Source organism: Pholis gunnellus (assembly GCF_910591455.1).
Source record: "Pholis gunnellus genome assembly, chromosome: 19".
NCBI classification, from domain to species: domain Eukaryota; kingdom Metazoa; phylum Chordata; class Actinopteri; order Perciformes; family Pholidae; genus Pholis; species Pholis gunnellus.
Window position 1 is genome coordinate 3,318,947 of NC_136546.1, and position 20,231 is coordinate 3,339,177.

General features: G+C 40.3%; 2 protein-coding genes across 4 annotated transcripts in view; one reads left to right on the plus strand and one right to left on the minus strand.

Moving 5' to 3' along the window:
• Positions 1 to 8,515: 8,515 nt before the first annotated feature.
• Positions 8,516 to 9,364, plus strand: LOC306711039 (trace amine-associated receptor 1-like; the record flags this gene model as incomplete). The annotated part of the gene is made up of 1 exon (XM_079179809.1): positions 8,516 to 9,364. One exon carries the CDS (start codon positions 8,516 to 8,518, stop codon positions 9,362 to 9,364), a length of 849 nt encoding a protein of 282 aa, XP_079035935.1.
• A 4,629-nt stretch (positions 9,365 to 13,993) lies between these two features.
• Positions 13,994 to 20,231, minus strand: part of LOC306711253 (uncharacterized protein) — a 34,001-nt gene continuing 27,763 nt past the window's right edge. For all 3 annotated transcript variants that reach the window (XM_079180099.1, XM_079180100.1, XM_079180098.1), the window contains 7 exons: positions 19,351 to 19,490; positions 18,342 to 18,515; positions 16,872 to 18,242; positions 16,701 to 16,742; positions 15,736 to 15,795; positions 15,476 to 15,542; positions 13,994 to 15,400 (listed from right to left, as the gene is read on the minus strand). In XM_079180099.1, coding sequence (XP_079036225.1) covers positions 15,330 to 15,400; positions 15,476 to 15,542; positions 15,736 to 15,795; positions 16,701 to 16,742; positions 16,872 to 18,242; positions 18,342 to 18,515; positions 19,351 to 19,490 — 1,925 coding nt within the window. In that variant the 3' untranslated portion in view covers positions 13,994 to 15,329. The remainder of the gene's footprint in view (positions 15,401 to 15,475; positions 15,543 to 15,735; positions 15,796 to 16,700; positions 16,743 to 16,871; positions 18,243 to 18,341; positions 18,516 to 19,350; positions 19,491 to 20,231) is intronic.

The window sequence follows — 20,231 nt, forward strand, 5'->3', positions numbered from 1 at the left end:
TCTGCCTGACTATTAGGGGCTGCTCCGCCATAGAAGCTAAAATCTTTATGGAAAAAAAAACTGAAATAACTTAGCCTTAATGTAGAGTTGTGCCCATCATTACCGGACTTACCAAACACAAATTTGGAGGAGAACTGATAATCTAAGAGTCAACACTGTCATCAAAAGATCTTGATAAATACTATTAATTTGCAACAGGAAATAAATACGGAAATGAACAGAATACACAGAAATATTATGTGGTCGTAAATGTTTTGAAGTCAAATCAATTGGGGAATGTAAGGCCATGTAGCATAACAAGTTCAGATGGAGTTGCTGAAGTATAAACTCAGGTCGCTGTAACACTTTATAATAACAACACGCTATGAAGCATTAGTTAAGTATGAGTAAACACTTAATTCATCATTTCTAAAGCCTTGTTCCTACATTAACACTCATTGGTATAAAATTTATAACAAAAGTTATAAATGTTTTATTCTTGATTCATAACCTCGTCTATTATGTGTTTCGTGATTGTGTTTTCATATTTTATAAATGATGTATTTATAATATTACAAACCAATTACTTATTTAGATGTACATTATTCATGTTTTTTTATATATATAATGATTTAAATATGCACCAATAGGGACTATGGTAATAAATGCTTTATAAACACGTATTAATACTGCAATTCATGATTAATTCAGGCAGCTACTAGTCGTTAGTTAAGTATTTTGTGACTTTATCTAAAGTGAGGACTATCAATGCCTTACAAAGCATTTATAAATGACATTGAAAGGCCTCAAAACCCACAAAAGTCTCAGTTATCTTCTCAACAGAAAAGGCAAATAGACAAAACACAAAGTGATAAAGAACATATCAATATTTAATACAAGATGCAAACAATGTACTCGTAAAACAAACCTCTCAGCCATTAATTTGTGTAAAAAAAACAAAAACAGATTCACCTTCAGGAGAACATGGCTGGATATAAAACAATTGTAAATGTACGACTGGAGCTAACCAAGAGCTTTGCATATTAGTTTACATTGACTTATTTAATTATTCATTTTAACCAAGCACATCGATCTCCACTGTTCGCACTTCTTTTCAGTTGCATGTCCCGATGGCAGCTGGCCGAATCTGCTCATTGTTTGCAACCGCAAAATGAGAAATCCCGCTTTCAATACGTCATCAATATGGGACAGAGGAAAAGCCGGCTTAATATGTCATCAACGTGTGACAAACGTTTTGCCAAAGAACTGATACGGAAGTTACTTACGCTATCGAAAACTCCGACTTAAGTTGAAAGGGCGCTCGGACCCGGGCCAGAAAGAATGATTGCTGACGGGCCTTCAGTGCCTGTCAGTATGTTTCTTAGTTTGCTGGCACATACACATTATGGAGGAATGAATGGCTGAGCGGTATGTATTTACGATTACATTGTTTGCATCTTGCAATAAATATTTATTAACCCAGGTCGCTAACACTAACTTACACTATGATAATGTGAGTAATATCCAGGACCGGCTTCCACGCTTTGGGATAATAGGGTATGCTAGTCTGAAGTTTTTTTCCCCTAACGTATGCTGTAAACTGAAATAAAAAAAATAAATTTACATATGAAATACTTGATTTCAGTTTACGAAAGAAATACTTCAGTCATCGTGACTTCACCCATTGGTTTGCGGACTCACGTTGTGAAGCATCGATTTCTGCAATTTGGCCGTGGCCATCTTGGATTACAGCCGTCGTTGGCTTTTTGCATCCAGTGAAAAGAAACTACCATATTTGAAGAGATATGTGCAGAGGAGTGACGTAGAGCCGCCGTTTACGGCTCTGGTAGCAGCTGCGACCTGTCAATCACAGTAAGCCCACCCTAAAGCATCCCCTGCTTTATGGTTTGTTTGACTCTAAATGGACCATAATTTACTAAATGAACATCATGCTGTATTGAAGAAGACTTAAAACTAGAGATTGAGACCATAAACTCATGTTTACAATGTTTACTGAGGAAATAACTCAAGTGAGAAGTAGTCATTTTCGGACTTCTTTGGTCTTTGTTTTGCAACCAGAGGATTCGCCCCTTGCTGTTCAGTGGAGAGAATGCAAGTTTTAAGACACTTCCGCATTGGCTTCACTCCTCAAAACTGGAGGTTGCCGCCTGGTTACATCGCTGTGTTTTTCCCTTGCTTCTCTCTCCCTCTGCCGTGTGAGGAGTCAGAGTGCTGTGAAGCGTGACCTTTGGCTTTGTGTGGAGGTGTGGGTGTGTTTATTTAAGCATTGGAACGTAACCGCAGTGAAATAATGCGGCCAAATGTTTCACAATATCATAATAACTAAGTTTAGGAGGGACGGCTGAGAAAGCTCAAGTCAAGTCACTGTTGTAATGAGAGTTCTATCATATGCTGCATACCATCCTGTCTGCTTAGATCCAGGCGGCAACCTCCGGTTCTGCCGAGTGAAGCCAATGCTGATCTGTCTTAAAACTTGCATTCTCTCTCCTGACCATCAGGGGGCGACTCCGGTTGCAAAAAGAAGTTCGATTGTATAGAAGTCTATGAGAAAATGACCCTACTTCTCAAACATGATTGTATGGTCTCAATCACTAGTTACTGTGTTTGGCAGGTTGCTGCCGCTACCAGAGCTGTGTACAGCGTCTCTACATTTCTGTTCCGCTTTCCAAATATGGTAATTTCCGTTCATCGATTACAAAATAAACAACATGGCGACGACAATAATCCAAGATGGCGACGGCAAAATCTTTGAACTCAAGGCTTCAAAATGGAAGTCCACAAACCAATAGGTGACGTAACGATGACTACATACACTTCTCACATACTGTCTATGCTTAGAACACTGCACAAAGGAATTCAAAGCATGTACTGTATTATCATCACACTTTTATGTATTAGAGTTGACATGCCTAACTAGTACAACCATATTGTATAATTACACTGGGTCCCCATGACAGTTTATATTCTACTGTCGATAAACACATCCCTCAAGTCTTTCAAACCCAGTGTAAAAAATACTTAAGTTTACTTGGTACTTAGGACAATAGACGAACCAAAAAAAAGAAAGGAACAGAGGAGATATAAATACAGACTGACTAATGGGGAAGTAGGAACAGGTGAGCAGAAGGAGAAGTGACAGCAGGGCTAACGAGAAACACTCAACAAAGACAAGAAAACACAGGAAGTAAAACCAGTGGTAAGTAGCCTGAAGACTGGGTAGGGGTGAAGCAAGAGACCTGGCAATCTCGGTGCTGGACAGACAGGCAAAACATCTCCGAAAGGAGGATGACCAGATGGGCGGAGCTGTTCTGGAGGGTGGCCAGGAGAACGACCGGACGGGCGGAAGGAAGGACAGAAGAACTGGACCCCTCTGGAGAGCAACCAGGAGACAAGACAGAAGAGCTGGAACGCTCTGGACGCCAGCATCGGCAGGAATGGAACAGTTTGCTGCAGTTCAGGATTGGATTCTGGCAACTGGAGCTCTGCTATGGCATCAACAAGGACAGTTAGTTGACTGGCTGAACCGCATTGGAGGTCGGCTACGGAGACATGACCCCACCAGACATGGATGCAAAAGTGAGACAACACTGGAACAGCAGATGGCAACTGATGACCTGGCTCTAGGTTGGACCAGTGGAGTGCCGAACAGAAACAGGAGGTTGCTGCGGCCCAGCGGAAACGAGTATCGGCTGGACTCCGGACAGAACATGTGGAGCAGGTGTCTGCCAGAGCCCCGAAAGGAGCTGGCTTGGCATCGACTGAGACCCCTAAAACCGGGGCAGGCTTGGGTCACTGGGCCGTGGAGACTCTTGGTCTCTAAGCAGCTTGGGGGATTGATGTTGTAGTGAACAGACCCGCTCTGGAGAAAGTGGGACAGGCTTCCGCACTAACACGGTGGTCACTCCTTATGGCTGTCCTTCCTGCATGAGTCAGTTTCCTCACGGAGGTATCACAACAATACCGTCGGCCTTTTATCTCACCCCGTAGGTAAATCGTTAGGATTTTCGGAATTATTGTCTTCCTGAGAGTCTTGTATGGCTACGCCCCAGGCCAGGTTTGGCAACCTTTACCATCCAAAAAGCCATTTTGCCCTATTTTTCACCAAATAAAATGCGTCTGGAGCCGCAAAAGCTATTTGATATCACAGCTTATAAAGTTTTGTATTTATTATATATATATAAAAACTATAGAAATGTCAAGAATAAAGACAATTCTTGACATTTTATTGCTATTTTACCTGTTTTGGATTTATCCATTCATAGTGTAGCCGAGGGTTAATGTTGCACCAATACTTTATGATAATGATACAATAATAAACACAGGGCTCCATAATCTGCACCAACACGGCAGCAACTTTATTTACTTCTCCCACACTTCACCAGAACCTCTTTTTCTTCTTCCATCTCATCCTCCACAATAAAAGCCCCAAACACATACACAGGAACACTGCTTCCTAGAGAGCTCTTAATGTGCTCAACATAATAGTTTACAATAGTTTACCGAGGGCGGAGGTCTGCAAATCGTATATGATCAGCCACCTGCAGGGGAAGGTGCTTGACAGCGACGTAATAGGATGTGGCGCACATTTTAGTTGACAAACTATTAAAACATTTTTTATTTTTGGCGGCGTGTCCAGCGGTGTTATCAGCCCTACGGAGCGGACGTCTGAAGTCACGGTTAGAGGCTTTGAGGAGGACGGACACAAAACAGAGGACTTTCATTTTCTTATTATTGTTTCTTAACTATTGTGAAGTCCAAACATATAAACTATAAAGGAACTAAAGATTGATTGCTCTCCAGAATGACAGAAACTTCAGTCACCAGCAGAGCAAAGTATCAAGCACAAGCTTTCATTCTTAAAGACTACTTTATTACTCTGTCGTATTTACTAAGCAACCACAATCTACAATTTACACCGGCACCATCATGCCCAGTGTACGTGAATAGTCACGTGATATTTGTTTTCAGGCGTTTTAGTCTGGACGGAGATCATCTCGAAAACGATGCTGAAACGCCGTGTGGACGGAGATCGTTTTTCGTTTTAAAACTCCAAACTCCACTCCAGTAGTAGTGTGGATATAGATTCAGGGAGCCGCAACAGAGGGGCTGAAGAGCCGCATGCGGCTCCGGAGCCGCGGGTTGCCGACCCCTGCCCTAGGCGCTCTCAGGACGCTCTACAGTAGGATGTATCCCTAACACCCAGTATGAATAGTTATGTAGAACGTCTGTACTTTACTATTGCCTATTGTGAACTTTTCACCATTTATGACTAACACTGCCAAGTCTTCTCCCAGGATACTCACCTTTAAGTTTCCCTGGTAGAGTCAGTCGTCACTTCTGTATCACCCGGTTGACGGACAGGGAAAGAGGGTCAAAATGTTCCAAAAAAAACAGAGTCTTTAGTTTGGGTCCAGTCACTTACAAATGTAAAGGATGTTGTTTTATTCAAATGTTTCCAAATCGAACACATAGAACAATTTAAATTCAATGAAACACTCAGTGGTACTAAAACTAATGCTAACAATCCTGCTCATTTTCAGGGTCTCTCTGTCTTTTTTCTTCTTTTTCATGCTGTCTTCTATCCCATCGCTGAGGGATAGCAGAAGGGTTCCCCGCTGAGGGGGTAAGACCCCTAAGGGTCTATTAAAGAAGTCTCTCCCAGTCCCTACGCTGGGGAAAAAAGCAGAATTTCACAGTTTTCTGCTTCTTTTATGCTACTCTAAATTGTAGTACCTCCCCTAATCACATGCATCACACATACAGGATACATCTTGTACCAGAGTTAGCAACAGAATGTAACTGGTTGTAACTGGTTTGGTCCTGTTGGAACCAGATGCACTATATAAGGCTCAAGTGACTATGTTACATACAATGTCTAAGCAGGCTATATGCTTCTATCACTTCTATCATGAAATAAAACATTTTATATGTTAAATCACATTTAATAATATGAAATAAAACAGTTTATATTTTACGATGGTTATCAAAAGTAAACAAGCCAGATGTTGAGATGGTTATACTTTTATGCTTTCATACTTTTCTACAATCTCTCAACAATGTCTCCTAAACCCATGCTTCATTCAGGGAACTAACAAGAGGCTAACTGGTTGAAGACTAACATAGAGGGGAGCTAGCTGGAGTCTATAAGGTCCTCCCAGTGCCAGGCAGGTTTCCATGAGCAGCTTTGGGGCTGGAGCAGGCTGCAGACTCATAAAGCCAAGCCGCATAGTTTTGGAGGTAAGCTGGCTGTGAGTCGGCCAGGATGCAGGCTTGGAGGCTGGCGGAGAGTCTGCTGAGTCCGTAGTTAGTCGGTTTGTACTGTCACAATGCGGGGAGCCGCACTAGTAGGAAGGACCAAAATGTAGACAATGCAGAAGTGGGGACAGGTGAGGAGGAGTGCTGGTGACTGCAGTGCTAACGAGAGACTGAAACAAATCAATGCGAGGCGGATGTTCAAAAAGTCACACAGGAAGTGAAACCAAACATGACACATGCGCATTGAATTTAAAAAATAACAGGAAACCAACTAAAGAAAACCCAAGACCCTGACATTAATATTATATTAACATATCATTTAATGTTATAATATTATACTTATTAATACTAATTAATCATCCAGGTTGAAGAATGTGCGCCTGCAGTGGACAGATGTAGATTGACCAGAGCGAGTTTTGATAAATTTAGATTATTTTAACAGGCACCTAGATATGTATTTCAGTTTCCTTTGCCAATAAAATTGTGAAAGGTCTGTTGCGCAAGAGGATTCCATTTGTAAACAGGACCCAGAACCAGTCACAAACAGTCGGAGCAGATAAACCGTCCGACCAGCAGTTCTGAGTAAACTGTTGAACATCTTGGACCCGAGAGGGGTGGGCGACAGAGTACACACATGTAGTACAAATCACTTCTGAGAACGAATGAAATGATATTTTATGATAAATCAAAAACCTCTGAAAGAGTCTCACCGAGCTTCTATGAAGAAGGGGTAATCTTTTCAGTTTTGGCCAATGGGTTTGACCTTTGGGGGCGAGCACCAGGGTTTTGTATTTTTACAGGCATAAAATTCTGTCAACCAACTCAAAGAACGTATCATTACACGCGTTAAGAGTCTTCCGCATTCAACACTATGTCGTATGCACAAATCGGCCAATCACAGGCTTTGGTAAGGTTCAATTGCATTCTATAAAACTGAAATTCAGATGAGGATGAGCCATGTTTTACAGGTTTATATAGGGCCCAGGCTCTCAAAATGATGCCAAAACTGCAGTATTAAAGAAAGTATTAAAGTGATAAAAGAAGTGACATATATAGTTATATAGTATATAAAAGTACAATAAAACAGCTGAAAGTACTGCTTCCAAAATCAGAATTGATGTTGGCTGACCTCGGCTGACCTGTACAAAAACCTTAATTTCTCAGGCATACTTCACTCTATCAAGCCAATTATTTTTTGTGCTTTTTGTGCCTGTTGTGCTATGAATTGTGAGGGTTGATTTGGGTGTATCTGTATCATTTCAAATCGAGAATATCAATAAAAGTGCATTCTTTTCAGGCGAACCTGAACATTTTCAATTTGAGCTGTGTGTTATATTCATTCAGCATTTACCAGTAACATATACACTGATATGTAGACATATTACCAAATATCACAAGTGTTAGTGTTATTATTCCATTGAAATTATTCAACTAGATCTTGTAGTTCGAGAGATAAGCCCCTTTAAGTATGGGTATGAAATCTTCGAGCAGAGGCCTTAAAATAGGGCTAGGTTCTTGCTGCCAAAGGTGCTTCTAAGAAGTACTTAAAGTGACTATGAATACATATGAAATTGAACAATATGTAACTAAGGGGGTTCTTTGACATTATGGGCTCTTATATTTAGTATCAATTGCAGAAAAAAAAGAACTTTATTCAATTTAAAGTGTAATTTATATCCCATTATAGTTTGCAAAAAGTGAAGATCTATCCTGCTGCCACTGTACTGTGAAAAAGTAATAGCAGGTGGAAAAGCCGGGATTTATAGGATCTTGAAAAGATCTTCATGCTGCTTCATGGCCCATCTACTGTGTGGATTTATTTTAATAGTTTCTTAAAGTTGTATTGATTTATTCAATAAATAATTCTAAATGGTGTTAAGAGAGTTTGAACATCATCATCATCATGTTGACCTATAGCCACTCCCTAAACCTGATATGCTAATGAGCCCAGAAGAAATAAATCTAATTTCAAAATACTGCTCAGTGGGACATAGACCAAGAACCCCTATCAGTGCCGATGCGCAGACCAGTATAAATAGACATAGTGTGAATCATACCGAGCACTAACATTAACTGATAATTGCTCTGAATACTGATAGTTATATTTTTCCTGATTAATGATCATTTACACATGGAACCTAAATTCTTTTTCAACAGGTCCGATGATCTCTGTAATGAATCAGCAAATGTGTATGGTACAGCAGCAGTCACAACTTCATCTGTATCATGCATTTTCGTCGGCTGTTTATCTGTTCTTATAATGTGTGGAAACCTTCTTGTAATAATCTCCATTACTTACTTCAAACAGCTCCACACTCCTACAAACTACCTGATCCTCTCTCTGGCCATGGCTGACCTACTTGTTGGAGTTTTAGTTTTACCTTTTAGCATGATACTGACTGTATGCTCATGTTGGTATCCTGAAGATTTACTCTGCAAGGTACGAGGCACCTTTGATGTGTTTCTGTGTGTATCTTCTATTTTGAATTTGTGTTGCATTTCTGTTGACAGATATTATGCTGTGTGTCAGCCTCTGAGGTACAGAGCTAAAATAAATGCCAATGTTATTGTGATCATGATCCTGGTGACCTGGACTGTTTCTGCACTAATTGGAATTGGAAGCACGATTCGGGGACTAAACCAAGGGCAACCAAATAGGTGTTTGTGCTTTTCACAAACAAGCACTTCCCTTATCGGATCAATTTTTGCGTTTTACCTCCCGGCTATCGGAATGTTCACCATCTATCTAAAGATTTTGTTGGTGGCACAGAGACAGGCACGCAGCATCCAGAGCACAATCTGTCAGAGCATAAAGTCTGGAGAAACTGTCAGTAAGATGGAGAGAAAAGCCACCAAAACTCTGGCTATTGTGATGGGAATTTTTCTAATCTGTTGGACTCCTTTCTTTATTTGTATAACCTTTTACCTTTTGAGTAATTACAATATACCAGTTCCTGTGGTGGAAATGTTTAAGTGGCTTGGTTGGTCAAATTCAATGCTCAATCCATTCGTGTATGCTTTCTTTTACACCTGGTTTCGATCGTCTTTCAGAATGATCATTTCAGGGAAAATATTTCAAGGTGATTTTACTCATTCAAAGCTCCTTTGACTCGTTATTGAAGTGCTGGCATGTCAACACTGATGTAGTTTGACCCCCAAGGTCAGCATCTCTATTCCACTGCATTTCATATATTAATTAACAATATATACATAGAAAATGTTGTGATACAACTTTGAAATTGTTTTCCTCGTTACCCAACCCTATAAACATATGTCCTTCTTGAGACTTTTTTTTTCCTGTTGCTGGTTAAAGTCTGTTCTCTCTGCAGTAGCTTCACTAGCATCAAATACTGGCACTCTTACTGGTTTTATTATGTGGAGCAACATTGTTTGGTATATTAAAACTTTGACAAATTTGTCCATATCAAGCACTTGTGCCCTTCTTGCTTCAATGTTTTAAATTCCAAGGTTGCTCAGACGATTATTACCCATTGCTGTCCTCAGGTGAGACATTATGATATAAATGTATCTCGCGTGAGGCACTGCTTACTGGTATGACCACTGCAATCTTCAAAAGCCGGAATAGTTAATGAAAAATATCTTTGAAGGGCTCCAGAAAAATTACAAAGTCAAAATGGTGTAGATGGCTTTATGACTGCATCTTGTTCTGTTCTTCCCATGAGCCTCTTGTTTCAGGTCTTCCAAATCACAATTCAACTTACGATTACAAACAAGCTTTTTATCATCCGAAAGACTGCCAATAGTCCCATGAATGTCAGATCCATCTGTGCGAGTAGACCCCGTGGATCGATTGCCCCGACCCCACTTATCTCATGTGTGATGTCCTGAAGAACAAATAAGACCACGGGAAGCCTGTCCATTAAGTTACAACAGGCTGACTGTCACGCGACTTTCAGATTTTCCATGACCCCAATGTTCTGCGTCGCAATTAGCTAGAGTACATCTGCAACAGTTTTTTTGTATTTGCAGTTCTCTTCTATTTTCTTTTACCTGCCTTGTTTTTTGGCATGGATCATGGAAGAATTCGTCTCCATGACCCTTTTAAGTTCCTTCCATCCAATACAAGCATTGCTATGTTCCTTGGACTTCGCATTAAGGTTCAAGCCATCATTTGCATAAAATGCTTTTTTCCAATTGCAGAAACCAGAAATGGAGATAAACTCAGATTCAGGGGCATTTGAAGGGAATAGTGATGGCCCACATAACAAAAACTATTCCAACCATTTATAGGACTGTTATCATGGGTCACTAAGTTCCTTCCAAGTCGGGTTCTACAGAGGCTACATATTGGAACAGCCTAGCGAATGTAGAAGCATTGGAGGTGAGTGTTTTTGTTTGTTTTTTTACTTTATTTAGATACATTTAGTACATTACAATTTCTAGTAGGAATTTAGATTTTGCATTCCTCAAAACAATATACTTGTAGGCCTATCAGAAAATACATACAATCAACAGGGATTTTTACAATTACGAATTCTAAATGTACAAAACATACAAATAAAATGCTCTCCTCAAAGCCAGTTGACAATTAAAAAACATATTGATTTTACTTTTACTAAAAATCAAATAAACAAAAAACCAATGAAATTCATTAAAAATATGTTGGTTGGCTCTTTCCAGTGTACAATCACCAACTCTGGTTTGGTCGTAATAAACCTGTTATTCACAGTTAGATGTAAACAGCTGTTATGCTCTCCTCAAACCTATCAGACACTATTGAAAAACACAACTCAACAGAAACAAAATACAACAAATCAAAACCATCTTGGTTTGCTTAGTTTCCACTGCCAATACCATCCAGTGGCGGGCCGTCAGGGGCCAGCAAAGCCTTCTCTGCTGGCCTAAACAGAATCACAAAGTTATAGCTATTTTATAATTTTTCTTAAATACATGTATTATAATTTATAAAAATATTTTTCCCATTATCTTATTTTCTCATTGTACAGCTACTGTCTTCCTGAGTTGCTCTGCTTCCAGTGCAGCTTGTTTTAAGTAGAGCTTTTATCCAATCAGATTTCACCTCTGTGTCTCTAGGTAAGAAGAGAGACCCGAGGCCTTCAGACTCACAAGTGAATCCCTTTGCAGTTTAAGTGAATGGGGACGATATTGTTGATTGTCATATCGTTCAACCAATCAGATCTTTAGTTTGACATGTTTACCGAAAACATTATATTTCCCTTTCAAAATCACTGTCGAAAATCCGAGAGCGCAAATGAGATCCATGCGCGCGCGAAAATCAAACAGCCGCGCGTGTATTTTACTTTGACGAGCGCTTTTATATCACTCCGCGAGCAAAAGTCGCTCGAGAAGCTTAACACTGCTCGCTCGCGAAACTTTATTCTGCTCGCTCTCGAGTCTTTTTTCTGCTCGCTCGCGAGTAGTTTTTCTTTTTGACAGTAAGTGGGCGGACCCAGTCTCCATTGTATCTCTACATGTGATTGGTTACAATGCTCGTCTTTGGATAAACCGGATATCACTCTGACGCAGAAGCCAGGTCTGTTAGAGGTGGTTTTCAATTCGCCACTAAACACTACTCCACTACATCTCAGGATGTTCTACATTTGTCTGAAAGCTGTAAACTTTTCAGACTGTAGAGGCTGATGAAATACAAATTATGTTAATAGCGTTGTTAAATACAATAATTAAAAATGTGTTAAAGTCAAGTTGCTCAGATTGGTTTAAATTCACTCCATCATTCTATTACAGACAATGTGTGTTTGATAGTCAAACTGTGACAAACAGCTCAAAGACACTCTCTGATCTTAATTGATTAAAACATGATATGATCATAATTAATCATACTGTTGTGTTTACAGAAGAGATATAATGTAGTTGTATATAATATGAGCAACAATTTGGACCTGCTCAAAGATCTGGAGCCAAGATTAGGGACCACTGTTTGTATATTAAACTGTTAAATCACTGACAAGTAATTAGTGGATGAAAAAGTATTCAGATTCTCACTGCAGTAAACGTACTAATACCATACTGATGAAACAATAATCCATTATGAGTAAAATACCTGCATTCAAAACCTTAGTCAAGTATGTTATTATCAGCAAAATGTACTTTAAGTGCAGAAAGTAAAAGTACACGTGCAGTAAAATGTACATTATTTGCCCCTGACCTGTAGTGCAATCTGAAAATCTCCCCCTGATGTCTGTGTCAGTGATATCCGGTTCATCCAAAGACGAGGATTGTAACCAATTAGATGTAGAGATACAAGGGAGACTGGGTCCACCCACTTACTGTCAAAAAGAAAATCAACTCGCAAGCGAGCAGAAAAAAGACTCGAGAGGGAGCAGTGTTAAGCTTGTTGAGCGAATTTTGCTCGCGGAGTGATATAAAAGCGCTCGTCAAAGTAAAATACGCACGCGGCTGTTTGATTTTCGCACGGGTATGGATCTCATTTGTGCTCTCGGATTTTGACAGTGATTTGCCTTCATAACTGTGCAAGGTTGTTTATTCAGACAATGCCAAAACATTCAAAAGAGCAGAACAAGATCTAAAGGAACTATGGAAGTCATTCAGAGGATCAGAGCTCAGAGTTTTTCACTGACAAGGGGATCACCTGGAAGTTTATTGCAGAGCGAGCTGCTTGGTGGGGTGGCTTCTGGGGAAGACTTGTGAGATCCGTGAAAACCTGCTTAAAGAGGGTCCTGGGGAAGGCATCACTGAACGTTGAGGAGCTGACAACCATGCTCACAGAGATAGAGGCTGTGTTGAACTCAAGGCCGCTTTCCTATGTACATGAGGATGCATCAGAGCCACAACCACTCACCCTCTCATTTCTTGGTTGGGAAAAGACTAACTTGTCTACCGCCAAAGACTATGCTGCCACCGTCTCAGGCAACTAACGTGAGCAGAGAGGACATGGGCCAGAGATGGAGGTACCGGCAGAGGCTGTTAACCAGCTTTTGGAACCGCTGGAGAAAGGACTACCTGATGGACTTGAAATCAGCTCACAAGTGTGAGACACCCACACCCACTGTGTTGAGGGTGGGAGATGTCATCCTGATTGGAGAGGACAACACACCCAGGCAGAACTGGAAGATGGGCAGGATAAAAGAACTGTTCCCTGGGAGGGATGGACTCATTTGTTCCTGTACTGTTCATACCTCTACAGGCAGTTTGTTGAGGAGACCTGTTCAGTTGATATATCCATTAGAGATAAGTTAAAGTAATGGGTTGAGTAGTAATGAACAACTGAGAATGTTGTAAATTGTTTAATTGATCTGATTTACTTTGATTGTTGATTCCATTAAAACAGGAAGTGCTTTTACTTTGAAGCCAGGAAGTTGCATGATACATGGCTTCTTGACGCTAATCGCTAATGACGAGAATGATAGTAGAAAAATCCACATGTGGAGTTCTGTTCACTTGAACAATTTGTTAGACTGCAGTTCAGAAGTAAAGTGTTCCGTTCAAAACCAGACGTGTCTTGGTCCTCTTTAGAAGCTCCACTTCACAACATACAGTAACAGTGTAAGTTAATATTAAGACATACAGTAACAGTAGAAGTTAATATTAAGTCATACAGTAACCGTGGAAGTTAATATTAAGTCATACAGTAACAGTAGAAGTTAATATGAAGCCATACAGTAACCATGGAAGTTAATATGAAGCCATACAGTAACAGGTTGCGATGAAAACAAATCACTTTAATTCAGTCAGGAACACTCTCGTCATAGATTTTAACCATTTATTGCAACAAAATACAGTTAAACATTACATTACAGTCATTTAGCAGACGCTTTTATCCAAAGCGACTTACAATAAGTTTATTCAACATAGGTATTCAAGAGAACTACTAGTCACCAGAGGTCATAAGTACATCTCCTTTCCCAAACAAGCATCTAAGAGCAGAAACCAGAGCAAAAGTACAGTGCAGAAACAAACGAAAACAAGTGCAACAAACTAGTATGAATATAATAAGTGCAACAAACTAGTATGAATATAATAAGTGCTAAGAGGAAGGCTTAGGGTAGCACTTCTTGAAGGTGAGTTTTCAACCTGCGCCGAAGGATGGGCAGCGACTCTGCTGTCCTGACGTCAGTGGGAAGTTCATTCCACCATTGTGGGGCCAGGACAGAGAAAAGCCGCGACCGGGTCGATAAACTTGCCGATAATGGCTCCGCTCTTTGAATGCTCCCCGGATTGGCCAGCAGCTACTGAGCTAAGACGGGGAGCACTGAGCAATAACCCCCCTGGGTTTACAGGACTGAGCCAGAAGTATATTTTTTAAATACATTTCAACCATTTGCCAGAAGATGAACTAAAAAAAAAGAAAGGAGGCTGGGGTGGAGGAGGCGAAGCTTCGCCAGCAGTGCGGTCTGTAACAGTGTAGCTGTAGAATGAATCAGTGAGGAGGAAGCCATATTTAAATAAATCTCCTTGAAGTGAGAGTGGCTGTGATTGGAAGCTATGATTCAATCGGCTGGCTGTCAGCTGGTTACAGCTGGGGCGTATAACTTCGTGTCCTGCATGAACTTACGCTAGCGTCATTTTGTATAGGTGATAGTTCTCGCTACTCTTGCTATCTTTGTTTTTATATGATTAAAACTTTTGAAAATGAGCCCTCGGTCTCAATGGATTTTGTCTAAATAAAGGTTAATAATAGAGCTGAAATACTGATTAATAACTGAATAAATTAGTTTTTTGCTGACAGTAAATGTCTCATTACTTAATTTTCTTCTCAGAGGACACTAGAATGCTACATTTTAAAGCTTATATTTAAAATACCACCACCACCACCACCCCCCGACTGGCTTTTGTGCTTCTTACCAAACGAAGAAACAGTAGACTTTACACTTGAAAATTAGCAGCACAAGGCATGTTTCAAAAGTAACATTTCACAATTTTTTATTCACTATCAAATCTCACAAAACTTTACGTTCAGACACGTGACGCTTGCTTTTCTAGGGCTCCTCATTAGGAAACTGAGAACATCCAAGTGAACTTTATGCCTTTTAGTTTGTTATTATAAACAATGACTGGCTGATCTTTTAAGTCAGTAATGAAATACATTTTATGTGAACAGTTGATGCGTTGACTCAGATATTGCTGAATGACTCCGTTGCACCGGTGCTTCTTGAGTTTGCCGCTTCTGACACATGGTACATATCTGAAAGACAAAACTAATTGTTAACAGCTCATTCAAATGGACGGAAAAATTGCTAAATTTAAAACAACTACTTGCATCTTCTTCCACGCAGTCGATTTATCCAGCTTAGTCCACTGTTAGAGGAAATGCCACCACTGGTACTCTATGGTAGAAAAAAATGCATGTAAAAGCAAGCGAGTGCAGAAAAGACTTTCGTAATTGTCATTGAGATTGATTGATTAATTAAAAGGCCTGTAGATTCAACTACAGGCCTGCATCATTAGGAACAAGGAAAACCTGCGTGAACTTAGCAGAGTTTATATAACAGTTTGGGAAATAAAATTAAAAATACTTACTCTTGTATTATTTGAGCCTGTGCTTGATGTAGGTAATTGTCTTGACAGGATAGAACGGATCTAAAAAGGCACAATCAAATGTATGTCAATGTCAGATTTATGTCAGATTTAGCAAGACTAACGCTTAAAAGTAACAGTTTGACATTGTGGGGAATAAGCTTACTCGCTTTCCAATGATGTGTTTTTAAGTGAGCTTTAGAGGTAATGGCAGGCAGATTTTTTAACTTTGGACAGAGCCAGGCTAGCTGCTGCCAGTCTTTATGCTAAGCTAATTGCCTCCTGTCTCTAAGGTCCACACTCAAGCCGAAGTTCTACTTTTAGAGTAAGCAAGGGTCCGCTAGAGTCCACATGATGTACATTTTATCATCAGTGGGTGTAGGGGTAATGGCAATTTGTTGCTAAGCTAAGCTACAGTATAAACAGAACTATTACGTTGTGTCTGCAGCTGAATGCACCAGTTTGGGAGTATAACCGAGGCTTTTAATTTTCTCAAGTGCTGTACTTAAGTTAAGAACAAGTACCTCAACATTTTACTTGAGTATTTACATTTTGTGCTACATAATACTTCAACCCCACTACAATCCTGGGGAAATATTGTACTTCTGTACTGTTACCAATTACTTCGCAGATTACACACAGAAAATACAATGAATAGCTAAGTAGTAGTAATTAGCTATACATCAGCCAACTACAACAGTAAAAAAACAAAACTGCTTTATCATGATAATGTAATTAGAGAATATATAATCATATCAATAACATTGATAGGAACCCTTCTGCTCAATAAGGAGTACTTTTATTTGTAATACTGTAAGTACATTTGAGTCACAATACTACTGTACTATCGTTTGAGAATAATTTATGAAATGCAGGATTTAAATACTCCCTCCACTGCTTTTCATCGATCTCTTTCAGAAGCAAATAAGTGCATTTCCTAAAAAAATATTTTTTTGAAGCCAACTTACCTTTGAATCAAACAGTGTCCCGAACACTAAAATGAAGAAACCCTGAGGAAAGACAGATGACATGCAAATATCTTTAGTATCGAAAGGACGGAACACAAAGTGTTTTATTACACAAAAATACTGCCATGTAATTATTAAATTGCAACGTTGTATTTCAATAATGGCAAATACCTGTAGTGAATTGAAGAAGGCAAAGGCAATGTGGATTCCCTTATTTCTTGATGATATCATGGTTCCGATTCCTAAAGCCCAGGTCAGTCCGAATAAAGGAGTCAAAATGACCACACACCTTAGAATGACCACCAGTGTGTGCCTTTCATCTGTTTGGGCAGCGTCTCCCACACCTCTTCTCAGCATTTTGAACAAGACCACGATTACGATTACAAGGTTGATGGAAACTATTACCAAGGCAGGTATCACCAAGGCCAGCAGGGCATGTGTCTCAAACCAGTTGAGCCAACAAGCCTCGTCTTTCCTGATGTATCCCTCTCCTGGTGCTGTGGCAGCAACAGTAATAACAGCTATAATCAGAGGGCACCCATAGCCTAATAGGAAGCCAATCCCCAACATGATTGACCTGGACATGTGGGAGAAGACCATAACCGTCCGGTAGAAGAGCAGTAGGCCTGACACCAGCATCCAAAAGAACACAGCGAGGTAGAAAAAGTGCATGAAAAATGTTGCTGTGCTGCATGGTCCAAGTGGAACCGTAAAGTCCTCCCCTGGGTTTTCGAGGGGGTTCTTAGCAATAGAGGCTCCGATGATGAAACAGATGTCGGCGATCAACAGAGACAGGGCAGTGTTAATGATGGAAACATGACGCATGAAGGCAGTGCTATTTCTGGTAATGGCTTTCCAAACGTATCCTTCAATTATTAGACATATAACTAAGCTTGCCAGAGATATCGCAACCCCAACATAAGTGATTATATCCAAGGCCTCTCTCACCTCTGGAGGGATGTCGGTCGCCATCAGAATTGAGAAGGAGGTGAGATGGTTGCAGTTGCAGGTTACTGTGTCGCTTATGTCGGAAACAAATGTACAGCCCTCATCATCCCAACCGCCCAGATCCTTAAAGAGTTTAAAGTTCCAGAAGACGCACTGTGGGACTAGTGACAGATTCTCGTTCAGCTTTGTGTAGCGCAGAGTAACATTCTGAATTGTTTCATTTATTTGGACTACCACGACAGCAGCATTGATGGCCTTATCATTGTCAGACTCATTACTCATTGAGTTCCGCGCCGGCATAACATTGTTAAGAGTGCGAAAGGTAATGGTGGTGATAAAGGCATTGTTCAGGGTGGTGTCTGGTAGTTCTAAGACAACGCTTGAATTCAGATTTGCTCTGAAGGAGTTAAATGTTGCACTGTTTAACAGGATCAGTGGAGTCTCAAAGTTAACCTCCTCCACCAATCCACTAGCGAGGGACTCCAGTGAACCCAGAAGGCTTGAGCTCGCATTCCTGGGTCCATTTGCATTCAGAAAATCCCAGGAGACTTTTGAATCATCACCAATGATGACATCAACTGTTCCAAGTACATCCTGCAGATGAAGAGACAATTCATTATGAGGGTGGGGCCTCTTCAAAAAGTACACGCATAACCTTTAGTAACAGGCTACAGAGGGGAAGGTTTAACATACCTTTATGACAGATTCACTGACTTCATCACTGATAATGGCTGCAATGTTCCCTATGATGTCAACGATAGCGGATATGGTTGCAGATGACTTAGTAACTTGATCCCGTTCACTTGTGACAGTCATATTTAGATTCTCCACAAACTCTGGCACTCTCTCCTTATCCAAACCCAAACCCTAAAAGAATGAAACACAAAAACATTTTCATGACAAATGCAGAGATGTTTCTTTCTGGTCACTAGAAACTGCTACAGTCAACAGCTGTGCACCTTTCAAGCCACAAGCGGCAAGAGCAGGCTAAAAGAATTGGCTGGTCTTAAGGATGTCTCAGTTATTTTGGGTATCTGCCATACTGGGTGCATCCAATATTTACTTGAATGTTAATAAAAATGTATTTGACACATTGTAATAACAGCTGTAGCCTACTGCATCTGACACACCTTATTGTTCAAAAGTGTCTTCATCCAAATAGTGAAGGTCCTGGTTCAAAATTGATAAGCTCAAATGAATGCTATAAATAAAAGTTTTAACTTGGAGGGGAGACACGGGAGAACCAGACCCAGGAATGCGTGGGGCAGACAGTCAGGCCCTGCTGCAGTAAAATGAGAGGTTTTCTTAAGGCACTCTGGTGCTCAGAAACTCCACCGCTTTTGTCAACAAGGGACCCGCCACGATTAACATGAAATTAATTTCCTCGTAATAACTTTAAATAAACATTGTTGGCAAGTCTGCTACTGATAATACCTGTACCTCAGTACATAACAGATACCTTACATCACAAAAACAATCAGAAACATCTATAATAGTAGAATCATCATCGACCAGTTGTCTTAGTGAATGTTTTTATATCACATCCACAACCTGATTAAAACCAGGGTGCAACATAAAACGGACTAGTGAGCATGTCGAGGTACTGATTGACCGACTATATCATGAAGATGATATGGCTCAGACCAGAGGTTGAGTGAAGTTGTATCTACATATTGGTGAAATGGCATAATTGATCACCTACCTCCGAAAAAATTAACAATTCGTTGATTGCTGTTACAACTTGACCTTCCAGTTGTGTATTGTGAGCTTGTCTGATATCCGTTACATCTCTCTTTTGGCTGAAAGTTATGATTCCGCCCTCCAGAGTACATTCGTAAAGTCCTGGGATTAAGAGAAGCAAGTGTCAATGTTTGCAATTTGATGCTGTAAAATAAAGAAAAATTGTAATAGTCAACTTTTCACTATAGCTGTTACTAAACATTTTGATACTGAATCTGTCACAGCTCTGCCACTACTGTCCTGTTTTGTCCATCTCTCACTCACCTAATCAGTTTATTCAGTGCACCTGTCAGTCACGCCCACCTCATCAGCTCATCACTCTCACCTGCTCACTCTGCTGCATCCTACTATTTAAACCCCAGTCACACACACACTCACTGCCAGATCGTTCTCTGCTTACATTAAAGACCTTCTAGCGAATACCCTTGGACTGATTCCCTGTTACCAACCCTGCCTGTTCTGGACTACCCCGCCTTGCCTCGGCCCCGGTAATTCAGTCAGCCTTCTGTCCCCGACCACGAGATCCTGCTGCTGTTTCCCTGTTATTATTCTACCTGTTGTGTGTCCAGAGGAAAATAATGCTTTGATTCAAACTATCCCTTGTGTCTGTCGCACTGCTCCTGGGTCCTTACCACACCCGTTACAGATACATTGACATTATTTTTCTAGATGACTGTTGTGGCTAGTATGCTTGCTAAAAGTGACTTAGCGTCACCTTTTAAGTGGATGTCCAATCAGTGTTGATGGTAAATGTAGTCCATTGAAGCATTTCCTTAATGCGTGCTATATTCACCCTGAGGGCTTTTGGCCAGAAATTGTTTATTTTAACCCAAAACATGATCT